General features: G+C 30.7%; 1 protein-coding gene across 37 annotated transcripts in view; it reads right to left on the reverse strand.

Moving 5' to 3' along the window:
- Rims2 (regulating synaptic membrane exocytosis 2) overlaps positions 1-14,246 on the reverse strand; it is a 586,271-nt gene that overhangs the window by 220,423 nt on the left and 351,602 nt on the right. For all 37 annotated transcript variants that reach the window (XM_077801030.1, XM_077801026.1, XM_077801047.1 and 34 more), the window contains one exon: positions 347-415. In XM_077801030.1, coding sequence (XP_077657156.1) covers positions 347-415 — 69 coding nt within the window. The remainder of the gene's footprint in view (positions 1-346; positions 416-14,246) is intronic.

Below are 14,246 nucleotides of genomic sequence, written 5' to 3' on the forward strand. Positions count from 1 at the left end.
GATATCAAAAAGATTTCAACTTATTTTCACAACTTTGCTTCATTATAAAGAAGTTTCAATTATGCAATATCTCCTCCAATTTATTGTAAATCCTTTTTTAAAGTTGTTTTAGTATAAAAAATTACAAATATCTACCTAATTGCCATCTTTCAAGAATATTCAATCTAATAATTTATATAGATATTCCAATAACTCTTTAGGGGTCCAAATTGCCACTGATTATCATAAAAAAATTGTTTTAGGAAATGAGGAAGCAAGAGATTTTTCTCTATTGTTTATATTAATGGTAAATAATGATGAATCACACTCCATTTTTAGTATTATAAAATAATTCTAAAATTCTTACCTGATACTACACCAATTCCATCATCACAGTCATAGTCAGAGACTTCACTATCACTTATTCTCTTTGACCCTATGAAGAAAACAACAGCAATAATTTAAATTGCTGATTATTTAAGAGGAAAAAAACCCTCAACCACCTGAAAATAAAAATATTTCAAGTTAGACACTTGAGAATAAAAAGTATAGAGAGAAGTAAAATAATTATGAATGAGTTCAACAACACTTATTTTCACTCATATTACAAGATATGAGGATAGAGGTGACGAGGAGTTAAAAACTTACACAAGAGTAATTCTGGAAATGTGTTAGACAAAGTTTCTAAATGGTTTAAAGCTTGATTTAAGTATGAAATAATTACATAAATTATTTGTTACTGATTGATGATAAAGTTAATTGAAAAATAGATATGTGCTGGGAGCAGTGGTACCTGTCTGCAACCCCAGCAGCTTGGGAAGCTGAGGCAGCAGGATCCAGAGTTCAAAGCCAGCCTCAGCAACTTAGAGAGGACCTGTCTTGTAATAAAATATAAAATAAGGATGGGTTGTGGCTCAGTGTTTAAGTGCCCCTGGGTTCAATTCCAAGTACCAAAAAGAAAAGGTAAGTTGGTATTTTATGATTTGGGGACAGAAGGACCTAATTCTAGATAAATTTCAAGATAAAATTCATTTTCAAAAGAATTAATGTGTCTTTTCTTAGCTTGTTTTTCTAAGAAATTTGTTATATCCAATTATTTTTCATGCTCATGGAGAAGTATAATTCAGAAAAGTCTATTTAAGATATTTGAAAACTTCCTATTTTGTAAAAATTTTTAGCTAATTATCTACTGCTTTAAGAAATGAATCATGGGGGCTGGGGATGTGGTTCAAGCGGTAGCGCGCTCGCCTGGCATGCGTGCGGCCCCGGGTTCGATCCTCAGCACCACATACCAACAAAGATGTTGTGTCCGCCGAGAACTAAAACATAATAAATATTAAAAAAAAAAAAAGAAATGAATCATGCATAAAATCAATACATCTAAATTATGATTTGTGCTATTTTCTAATAGCCTAAGTGCATTAATAGTTATTTTAATTTAAGAACACTGTGTGTGTGTTCCTTACAAAAGAAATCTATAACAAAATTTTAAAATGTTAGTCCTAAAATGGCATACTGGCAACAAATTAATTCAACTAGGGCTTTGATAGCTAATGCAGATTATGAGTTCATACTTAATTATGAAACATCATGTACAGAAATAAACATATTATTGTCTACATTTAATATTTATTTTCTTCTATATGTGTCTCAGGAATATACATACCCTATACAATAGAAGCCTTTTGTTAAAAACATTTTCCCTCTCATGATATTAGTAAGCATTTACTGATAAATGAAAACAGTGTTGCTGTTTCCAAAAATGACTTCTTTTGTCTTTCCTCTTACATTACACATTATTAAATAATTAGAGTTCAGTTTTATCAGAAAATATATGCTTTGTGGGCTGAGACTATAGCTCAGTTGGTAGAGGGCTTGCCTGGCATGCACAAGTCTCTGTGTTCAATTCCAGCACCGCCAAAAAAAAAAAGAAAAAATATATGTTTTCCTGTATTGTATATGGTATTTACTGTAGAGATATAATCAAAACGTTCTAGGAAATGCCCTCCAATTTTGCAGCCTACTCTTATAAATACTCTGTGTGTTTTTTCCCATTTCCTTTTGGTTTGTTTATTTGCTTGCTTAAATCCCTACCTTTTGAGGGAAGGCAAAGTCTATTGCCAGGAGCCAAAGTTCTCATTTTCTTCTTAATGGCTAGGAAGAAGACAATGTGCAATTTAAAATGTGCTGGATTTAATCCCAGCATTAGGGATTAAATCCAGGGTTGCCTGTATTCTATAAAAGTACTTCATCACTGAGTCACAAACCCGATCCAGATACTTGGTATTTAAATCATGTGATTCCACCAAATCGACTCTTATTATTTTCTTTCCACATTTTTATGTCATAAAGCTTTAGAGACAATCACATCAGAGGTATTTGTAGACCCAACTAATTTTGAAATTAGAATTATCTGACAACTTCCCAAAAAACTGGGCAACTTCCCAACGGAATGGGCAGAAAAAGATATGTAAATGAGGACATACATTCTAAATGGACTTGAGATAGGAGAGGAGTCACACAGATGGAACTATAGAGGAGAGAATTACAGACAGAGTTGCTACTCAGCCTACAAAAAGTTTTCATTTGGCAAATGCTCAAGGATGAGGGTAATGCTTACTTGACTGTACCTGGCACCAGTTTTACCTGGTATATAATGGAACATAAAGATGACCAGCTTTTGGTATTAGCCAAAGATCACATCAAGAATTACACCAACAAAAATGAAGTTCATTTTATCATCTTCAAGAACTACTCGTGTGTGTGTGTGTGTGTGTGTGTGTGTGTGTGTGTGTAGATAGGGAAGGGAAGGGTGTCATAAATGATTTTTAAATGCTGTTTCCTTCCATATCTTATGTTTATATTCAGATTGAGATTTTATCTGTTTTGATATTAATCCTGTAGAGGTTAAATATATTGCAATTATGTTCTCATTTTTTTTTAGTTTTTGTTCTTTGACATTGTAATGATGAATTCCTTAGTTTAATTAATTTATTAATATTTTCTATCAAAATTAGTGTTTTCACTATTTGTGGAACTATAAATTAGTACAACCACTATGGAAATTAGTATGGAGAGTTCTCAAAAAAACTAAAATGAAACATCATATGACCCAGCTATACCTCTCCTCAGGATTTATCCTAAAGAATTAAATTCAGCATACTATAGCAATACATCCATACCCAGGTTTACAGCAACACAAGATACAATAGACTAACTATGGAACCAGCCTAGATGTCTGTGAATGGATGAATGAATAAAGACAATGTGGCATACATACAAAATGAAGTTTTATTCAGCCATAATGAAAAATGGAATTGTGTCATTCACAGGACCAAGGATGGAACCTAAGAACATTGTTAAGTGAAATAAGCCAAACTCAGAAAGTCAAGGGCTTTATGTTTTCTCTCGTATTTGGAAGCAACAGAGGAAAAATGAAAAGAATGATGGTGGGAGATCTCATGAAAATCAAAGGAAGATCAGTAGAGAAAAGAGACCTGGGAGAGGGAAGAGGAAAAGGAAAGGGAAAAAAATGTGAAATGAAGAGTGTTCAAATTATACAGTTATATTGTAAATATATTGAATATGTAACAATGAATCCTACCATTATGTAAAATTGTAGTATACCAATTAAAATTATGGACAAAAATTAGTGTTTTCAATATTTTAAAAAAATCTTTCCTGACCTTATAAATGACTGGCTGATGATAAAGAAAGAATTATATTGGAATTGAATTCAATAGCAATAAATTTGTGAATTTTTCTCTCTAATGTTATTTTACGTGTATTGAAGTTATCAATACTTGAAAGATGAAGATTATCTCAATAGATGTACAGAAACATTTGAAATAGTTATCTACCTCCATCAAAAATCACAGACCGGTAAGAAGGGATTTTCCTCAAACTGATAAATGACATTCACAAAAATCTACAGCTAACATTACATTCAGATATGAAATATTAAATACATTCCCCTAAAGAAAGAATACATAAAGAATTCTCTTCAAGGATAAGTCTTATCTTCAACATCGTACTGCATATTCTAGATAGGTCAATACTATAAGGAAAATAAATGAATGCTGTACAGGTTATAAAACAAAAAGTATCATAATTATGTAAATTAAAATTCCTAAAAAAAGTATTAAAAAATTATGGTGACTAATACATAAATTCATCAGGTTCCAGAGCACACAGTCAATATAAAAGTTAATTATATTTCTTAGACAAAAGCAAAGAACAAATAGGAAACTAATTTCAAAAGCAATATCATTTACAAGACTACCCAAAATCATGCAATACTTAAGAACACACCTAATACAAAACCGTAAAAGTTCATCTCAGACAGCAAAACACTGCTATGTTAGTGTCCTACGACTTCTATAACAAGGAGTCAAAACTGGGTAGCTTGAAAGGACATCAATTTATTGTTTTATAGTCCTGGAGGTTAGAAGTCCAAAATCAACATGTTAGCAAGGCCATTTTCTCTCTGGAAACTCTGAGAATCTTTCCTTATCTTTTCTAGTTTCTGGTGTTTCCAGCTATCACTGATGTTCCTTCACTTGTAGATGCATAACTCTGGTTGCATGACCATCTTCTCCCTCTGAGTACTCAGATTATCTTTGCTCTGTGCACATCTGCCTCTGTGTCCTGATTTAACCTCATTTCTAACTTGGTTTACCTCTGCAAAAAACCCAATGTACACATAAGTCTATATACTGAGGCACTAGAAAATAAGTCTTTGACAAATCATTTTTTTTACCTTTCAATAATTTTATTCTAATTTGTTATGTATGAAAACAGAATATTAAATTCATATTATGCATACAGAACATAAATTTTAATATCTCTGTTGTACACAAAGTAGAGTCACACCATTCATGTCTTCATACATGTGCTTAGTGTAATAATGTCCATTCATTCTACCATCTTTCCTACTCCCATGCCCCCTTCATTCCCCTCCTTCCTCTTTGCTCTATCTAGAGTTCGTATAATCCACCATGCTCCTACCCTCCCAATCCCATTATGAATCAACATTCTTATATCAGAGAAGACATTCAGCATTTGGTTTTGGGGATTGGCTAACTTCACTTACAATTATATACTCCAACACCATCCATTTACCTGCCTAATTGCCATGTTTTATTCTCTTTTAATGCTGAATAGTATTCCATAGAAGATGCCGTCAGAAGCCTACAAACCAAGAAAAGCCCAAGACCAGATGAATACACAGGTGAGTTCTACAAGACCTTTAATGAAGAACTAATACCAATACTCCTCAAATTATTTCATGAAATAGAAAAAGAGGGAGCACTTCCAAACTTATTCTATGAGGCCAGTAAGACCCTGATTCCAAAACCAGGCAAAGACACATCAAAGAAAGAAAACTTCAGACCAATATCTCTAATGAACATAAACAAAAATTCTCAATAAAATTCTGGCAAATCTAATACAAAAACATATCAAAAAGATAGTGCACCACAATCAAGCGGGGTCCATCCCAGGGAAACAAGCTTGGTTCAACATACAGAAATCAATAAATGCAATTCATTCCATCAATAGACTTAAAGATAAGAATCATATGGTCATCTCAATAGATGCAGAAAAGCACTAAAAAAATACAGCTTGTATTTTGTTGAACCTTCATGTTCAAAATACTAAAAAAACTACGGATAACAGTAACATATTTCAACATCTTAAAAGCTATTTATGCTAAGCCGCAAGCCAACATTATTCTTTTTTTTTTAATTGGTTGTTCACAACATTACAAAGCTCATGACATATCATATTTCATACATTAGATTGAATATATACCCTTTGATTTTAGGGTGTTGATTTTATATCCTGCTTCTTTGTTGAATTCATTTATTAGTTCTAGAAGTTTTCTGGTGTAATATTTTGGGTCTTCTAGGTATTAGAATCATATCTTCGGCAAATAGTGATAATTTGTGTTAATTTCATATCTGTATCCCTTTAATTTCTTTCATCTGTCTAATTGCTCTGGCCAGTGTTTCAAGAACTATGTTAAATAGAAGTGGTGAAAGAGGGCATCCCTGTCTTGTTCTGGTTTTTAGAGGGAATGCTTCAGTTTTTCTCCACTTAGAATAATGTTGGCTTATGAACCATTCTTACGAACATAATTTTTTGAAAAATTTCATGAGTTCTAATGACTTGTAAATTTCTTCTAATAGGAGTTAGTAACAGGTTTTAATGTTTAATTGATAAAAAAAAGTTGGGAAGTATTCTCAACCTTGCAATTTTCTGCAAGAGTTTGCATAGAATTAGAATTTTATGAACCTTAAATGTTTGGTAAACATAACCAATCAAGTCATATGGGCCTAGACTTTTCTTTGTGGAAAGGTCTCAGGTACAAATTCAATTTCTTTAATAGATACAGGGGTATTTAAGTTATATCTTTCTTTTTTAATGAATTTCAAGCTTCTGTACTACAAGTAAATTTTCTATTTCATCTAAGTTGTCAAATGTACTACCATAAACATTTAAATAATTTTTCCTTGCAGTCCCTTTAATACTTGTAGATTCTGTATTAATATTAGCATTTTTCTGATATTGGTAATTTTTCTCCCCCCCCATTCTCTCTTATTCTGACTATAAAATTTTTTAAATCAATGTTATTGCTCTCTTCCTTTCCTTCTATAAGATCCATATTGATCTTCTCATAGTGCCAATTAATAGCTTTATTCAAATGTTTCTTTTTTTATTGTTGTTATTCCATTGAATTCTTTTCTTTTATTATTCCCTTTCTTTTACTTAATTTGGGCCCAAGTTACTATACTTTTCTTGTTTGTTAGAAAAAAAATTATTAATTTGAGACATTTTTAGTGCTACAAATTTCCCCATGTGTTCTGCTTTTGTTGCTTCCCATTTATTTTGATAAGATATGTTTTCAGTTCAAAATAATTTTAATTTCCATTTGACTTTTTCTTTGATGTCTGGTTATTTAGACGTGTAATTTTTTTTGTTGAATCCTAAAAGATGTTCTAGAAATTTTCTGTTACTGACTTCTAATCTAATTTTATTATGGTCAGGATACATACTTTGAATATTTTTAAATTTATTGAGACTTGTTTGGGCCAAAATAAGGTCTTAGTAAATGTATGTATGAACATGAAAAGAATGTGTATTCTGCTGTTGTTCTAGGGAGCAATAAGTGTCATCAGATTGTTGTTCTAGGGAGCAATAAGTGACAATCAGGTTAAGTTGGTCAGTAATGTTATCCAAGGCTTCTATATAGTATTACTGATTTTTCTATTGGTTCTGTGAACTGAAGTATCAAAATATCTGAATGTAATTGAGATGTGTCTAATTTTTCTCTAGTTTTATCACTGTATTTCTAAAATTGAGGTATAACTCACATAAGTTTAATTTAATTGCACAATTCAGGAATTTTCAATAAACTTAAACAGTTGTATAAATCTCACCAGAATCCAATTTTTAAACATTTCCATCACTCCAAATAAATTCCTTATAGCCCTTTTCAGTCACTCCCCCTGCCCACCCCAGTCAGACAACTACTAATTTAATCTCTGACTCTATAGATTTGTTATTTCTCTATATGTTGTATAAATGTAAACATACAACATTTAGATTGTGCATCTGGCATATTTCATGAAGCATAGAATTTTTTTTTCCATTTTTTAGAGAGAGAGAGAGAGAGAGAGAGAGAGAGAGAGAATTTTTAATATTTATTTTTTAGTTCTTGGCGGACACAACATCTTTGTTTGTATGTGGTGCTGAGGATCGAAGCCGGGCTGCACGCATGGCAGGCGAGCGCGCTACCGCTTGAGCCACATCCCCAGCCCGAAGCATAGAATTTTTAAGGTCCAACATTATATCACATACAAGTACTTTCTTCCTTATTATGTATAGTAATCTATTTATGTCTATACCACATTTCATTTATCTATGCACCAGGTGATGAATATTTAGATTATTCCCACTTTTTGATCATTATAAATGCTGCTACAAATATTCATGTCCAAGTTTTTAAGTGAACATTTATTTTCATTTCTCTTGAGTATATTTCTAGAAGTGAATTGTTGGATTATGCGGTAAAATTTACTTTTAATTTTTTTTTAACAAACTACCAAACTACTTTGCAAAGTGGCTATAGCATTTCACACTTCAATAAACAAATATATGAAGGTGTCAATCTCTCCACATTTTTGCCCAAATTTGTCACTATCTTTATTACATTTATTCTAGAGTGCATATGAAGCAATATATCATTGTGATAATTATTTGCATTTCACTAACAACTTTTGTTGCTGACCACATTTTCATGTCTGTATTTGACATTGGTATATTTTCTTCTTTAAAAATGGCTATCAAATTTTTGCCCACTTTTAATTGCATTATTTATCACTTGTTTTTCAGTTTTAAGGGTCCATTAAATATTCTGAATGTCAGTCTTTTGTCAAACACAGAATTTTCAAATATTTTCTTTTAGACTGACGCTTGTATATTTGGATTCTCACTAGTGTCTTGGAAACTCAAATGACAATCTCTGTCTTTTAATTGGGATATTCTGACTATTTAATCTGGTCATTGACTTGGTTAGTTTATATCAACTTGCTATTTATCCCATCAGTTTTGGGCTCGATTTTACTATTTTTCTGTCTTAAGGGTTTTTTTTTTTTTAAGTTCCATTTATCTTTTCTATTGTCTAATAAATTATAATATTTTGTTTTGTTGTTTTAGAGTTTATACATCTTTAACTGATTTCAACTCCTTTCAAATGACATCATATTACACATGCTATAATTTAAAAACAATATAATCCCACACTTTCATTTTTCCTTTCTCAACCTTTCATTATTATTGTCATATACTTTACTTTTATATAAGTTGCAAATGTTATACTACATTGCCATTAGTTTTGATTTTTTGTTGTTGTTGTATTTTATGTTTTTGGTGTTTTTGTTTGTTTGTTTTTTTGTTTGTTTTGTTTTTAGGACTGGGCATTGAACCCAAAGGTGCTTAACCACTGAGCCACCGCCCCAGTCCTTTGATATTTTAGAGACAAGGTCTAGCTGAGTTGCTAATTGCCTGGCTAATCTGCTGAGGCTGGCTTTGAACTAGCAATTCTCCTGTCTCAGCCTCAGAAATTGCTGGTATTACAGGTGTGTCCCACTCCACCTGGCCTACATTGCCATTAGTTTTGATTAAACAATTGGTTAATTAAAGGTATATATATATATATATATATATATATATATATATATACACACACAAATCTTACATATTTATCAATGCAGTTACCATTTCTGTTTACTCATTCCTGTGCACTACTATATATTATATATTTCCATCTGGTCTCAATATATAATCTGAAGGACTTGTTTTAACACTTGTTATAGTACCTCTTTCCTGGATGAGTTCATTGAGGACTCCTAAGTCTGAAACAAAGTCTTTATTTAGACTGTGCTTTGAAATGGTATAGAATACTAGATTGATTTTATTTTCTTCTTTGAGTTCTTGCACTAAAATGAAAAAAAAAAATTGCAATCATCCTTATTTTTGATCCTCAGTTATGTACTGAGTTGTTTTGTTTTTTTCACTCTGAATCCTTATAAAATTTTCTTTTTATCATTTCTTTTAAGGCATTTAATTCTGATGTGCCTTCTCTGGTCCTATTAAGGTTTCTTGTGCTTAGAATTCACTGAGCTTCCTAGCTATATGGGTTTATGTTTTTCATCAAATTTGAAATTTTTTCAATCATCTCTTTTTATCTCCTCCCTTATTTCTCACAGAGAATTAAATTATCTTTACATTAGGCAGCATCAAGTTTTCCATAGCTCATAGATGTTCTATAATTTTTTATATTCTCTTTTTTAATTTACACGTCATTTCGAATTGTTTTTATTGCTGTATCTTCAAGTTCATTATTTTTTTTTGTTTTTAAACTGTTTATTGTTATTAATCCTAATAAGCATATTTTATTTCAAACATTGTAGTTCTCATTTCTAGATGTTTGATTTGTATCCGTTTACATTTTCCACATGTTAATTAACATTTTAAAAATTGGAATACATTTCTAGGAACTATTTAGTATCCTTATCTACTACCTGTAATATCTATGCCACTTCTTCTTTAGTTCTGATGACTCCCCCATCTTTAAAAAAAAAAAAAAAAAAAAAAAAAAAACAGATGCTGGTCATTGTGAACCTCACATTCTGAATGTTGTGGATGCTTTTGTATTCCTGTAAATATTTTTTTTAGCTTTCATCTGCATGTAGGTGTTCTACCTAGAAATATACTGATCCTTTTAATTTATTGTTTTAATTCTTTGTAAAAATTATTCTATTCATTCTAGGGCTGATTATTCCCTACTAGTGAAGGCAGAAACTTGAATGTACTCAACAGGCACTCTTCACAGGCACTATTACTTCCAATTCTTTTGGGTACTTCTTTCCCTAGCATTAAGGTAAATCCCTCACATTTATGTGCCAATCAATACTCAGCTGACTTATTGAGGTGGTTCCTCTGAAGAATTCTGGTGTTCTTTCTTTGCAGTGCTCTCTTCTCCAATACTCTGTTTTGTGAATTCTAGGTCCATCTATTTAGCTTATGAAGTACACGGGATTCATTTGAGTTCTCTCCCCGTGTACTGTCACCAAGAATGTCTATACCACATTTTAGTAGTAATGTCTATACCTATTAAAGTGGCAGGTTAGGATAATTTTAGGATTTAACTTATTTCTTTCCCTTTTCTTAGCAATTACTATCCTTAATTGTTTGATGTTCAGGGTTTTTCAAAGAGATATTTCAAGTATTATGTACATTTTTGCTATTGTTAACACAAGATAGATCCACCTTACTGTAAATAATAGGGTTCTTTCATAGATTTGAAACTTTAGTATTCCACTCCTACAGCTTCTTATAATTACTTCCTAATCTTTTGAAGAAGATCATCTTTTTAAAATATAGAAGTTAAAATTAAACATTTTAATGTTTACCGTAACAAACATATTTAAAATTATCAAAACCAAGGAAAGTCCACTGATTAGTTAAATATTTTATAATCAATATATAATATACTGGCATATGCTCTATAAATGTGTAAAAAATTTCATGATACATTATTGTAATAACACTAAGGTTATTCAGTTTTTCTTGGAATAAAAGGAAAAATTGCTAAAATAATGGAAACTACAGCCACCACTGTAGTTTTAATGGCTTTAATTCAATGTTAACATGTGTAACACCAGTGCCCCAGAAGTAAAAAAAGTTATAAATTCTAATCACTTATATAAATTTTTGAAACAGTATATACTAAAATGTACTTAAATGACAAATGATACTATATTAAAGGAGACAAATTAAACACAGTGAAATTAATAACCATATTTCAATAAATGGTCTTTAATATCAAAATAAGAAAAGGGTAAACATGAAGATACTGGAAAATTTCTACAACAGAAAAAGGAAGTTACCGACACACTGGTTAGGAAATTAACACACTGGTTAGGAACACAGTAGCCAAACAAAGAATAAAACAACAAAACCAATTAAAATCTGCATATGGATACATGCATTAAACACTGGACATGCTAAAAATTTACCTGAATTATATGAACATAAGGCTTTACCTGAAAAAAATGGTAAGGTAATATCAAAAGTACATTTTAAAACCTTTACATGTAGAGGGTTGTTGAAATCTAATTTCTACTTTATAGTACAGACTACACAGTTTACCATTCTTATGTTCAAAATATAAAAAAAAAAAATCTGAACACAATAAAATGAAAATACAACAGATCTGAATCAGAAAAAAATCAAATTATAAATTATGTTATTAGAAAGCTTGTCCAAATTCAAAGAATTACAGGCTAAAAGATAGAAATTAGTAAGTCAAGGTACAAAAAATCAAAAATTAATAATAAACTGCCCTACTCATATTAATGATAATGAGTTCTATGTTATAACTCATGATTATTTATATGAACTGAAATACAAGAAATAATTGTTAGAAATTTAGCATGAAAAAAATACTGTTCATTTTGGAATTCCTGATTTCTATTTAAAAATTGAATTTCCTTTAGGGAAAGACAACTTTCAAAATTTATAGGGAAAAGGGTATTTTAGTTTTTTATCACAAGTTCAGAGGATACAACTTGTTTTTTACTATATATAAAGAACAAAATTTATAAAGGCAGCAAAGTATTAATAAATTGTTTTCATATTGAATGATGAATAAATTGTCATCTGAATACATATTAGAAATTTAAGGAGCTTATAAACTAGTATGTCATAAAAACAACAAAGTAGGTAAAACATGCCATAATACCTGAAAAATGCAAAGATTTATCCTGACATATTTAAGTTGTTAGTAAAATGATAATCACAAAAGAATAAAAAATATATATTCACAAGTTATTAAAGAAGCTATTTTTTAATGTTCAATTAAAAGTTTTTAAATTAAGCATATGATTTTGAACCTTGTTTAACAAATGGAGAAGAAGTAATTTTGGCATAATTTCACAACAGTGATCTGTTCGAATAGTAACCTACATAGAAGTTAAATTACACAGTATTTTAAAGAAAAGAAAGAACTTTACTGTGGACATACTATTGAAAGTATAATGGGAATAACATAGGCTGTAAGTATAAATAACATTTCTTAAAGACAGAAGTATAAAGTTACAGAAAATAGGACAGAAAAAATAGAGTAGATGTGAGCAGTTTTATAACTACTCTACCATTTAACTAGGACATGTTACTATTAATTAAGGATTAATTAAACAGATTAGACGAAATTAGGATTAAGCAACCCAAATGACAACAAAGCAAAAATCATCAGGCTTGACCAATACTTCCTATCACTCTGCCAAATATCAAACTTAAATTTATATTTATAATATATTTAATATATTCATCTACATATTTTTAATATCTATTAATATTTTCTTTGAGTATTCTTCTGTTGCTTTCATAAAGAACTTGATTATATACTCATTTCTGTTTCTCTAGCCCTTTAACACTTAAATGTAAAACATTTAAGTTGCGTTAATTCTAAAGTTAATTGTAGTATGTAAAGTGGTGATATATTGGTAAAGATATAATAATCACTTCTTTAAAAAAAAAGTAAAAATTTGACTTTAGAGGTATTGGCCAATTTCCATAGCACAGATATTCCAATATGATCTTAAAGCTACCAAAATGTTGTCACTGAAAAGAAGAGAACACAAGTTATATAACTGGCTCTGGCTGTAGTATACCAGTGAATAAGAAGTATTAACTATACTGAAACTACACTATAAAGGGATGTAGAGGATACAAACATAAGCAGAAATACAAAAGACTAATGATAATTGAAAGTGTCAAAACCCATTTATATTAAAAAAACTCTTCATAATGATGAAGAATCTCAATGACCAAAAAGTAATGAGAAATAATAAAGTTATAATAATCTTCCTAAATAAGCAAAATAGAGTATGAAATCTTTCATATAAGGAAAAACAATTGGTACAACCAATACTATGCACATGTAAGCAGTTGATACAACCAAACTGAAATATAAAGAGGTGATCACAAAGTGTATAGCCAAAAATTGTAGATAAAAATGCCATAGAACTGTATTAATAGTTAATAAATAAAAGTCTATTTAAAAATAGATTTAGCAGGCACAAATGGTGTGACTCGACTTTGTGTACAACCAGAGACAAGAAAAATTATGGTCTGTATGTGTACTATGAGTTTAAATGCATTATGCTGTCATGTATAACAAATTAGAATGGATAAATAAATAAATAAATAAATAATGGGTTTGATGGCTACAGTGTACATAATTTTAAATCATAACAATAAATTGTTATATAATTAAACACTTTCCCAACACATTGAACATAATTACAAATCTACAGTATTGTCTATTAAAATAGTATTTTATATTCGGAAACAATGCTTTCTCAAAAAAAATTTTTAGGATTTCAGTTGTTTGCAGACACCTTCGTATCATGTTAAATGTCATTTTCCTGTAGATGGGATCCAACATGGCGGCCGGCGAGGAAGCAGCGATTCCAACATCTCCACTTTAACGGGATAAGAAAGACCCATCTGAACAACTGCAGCCTACCTACGGAGGAACTTCTAGCATAATTCCCTTAAGAGGAGAGCAGCCGTGAACTGGTAGGTTTATTGGAAGTGACAGTTTGTCCCAGAGAAGTGGATCTTGGACGGCCACTCGGGCACAGAGGTCTAGTCCCGCAGCCATCAGCCGCTCGGCAAGCGGCTCACCAGGGAGGCCT

This window comes from Urocitellus parryii, chromosome 7 (genome assembly GCF_045843805.1).
Source record: "Urocitellus parryii isolate mUroPar1 chromosome 7, mUroPar1.hap1, whole genome shotgun sequence".
Classification (NCBI taxonomy): Eukaryota; Metazoa; Chordata; class Mammalia; order Rodentia; family Sciuridae; genus Urocitellus; species Urocitellus parryii.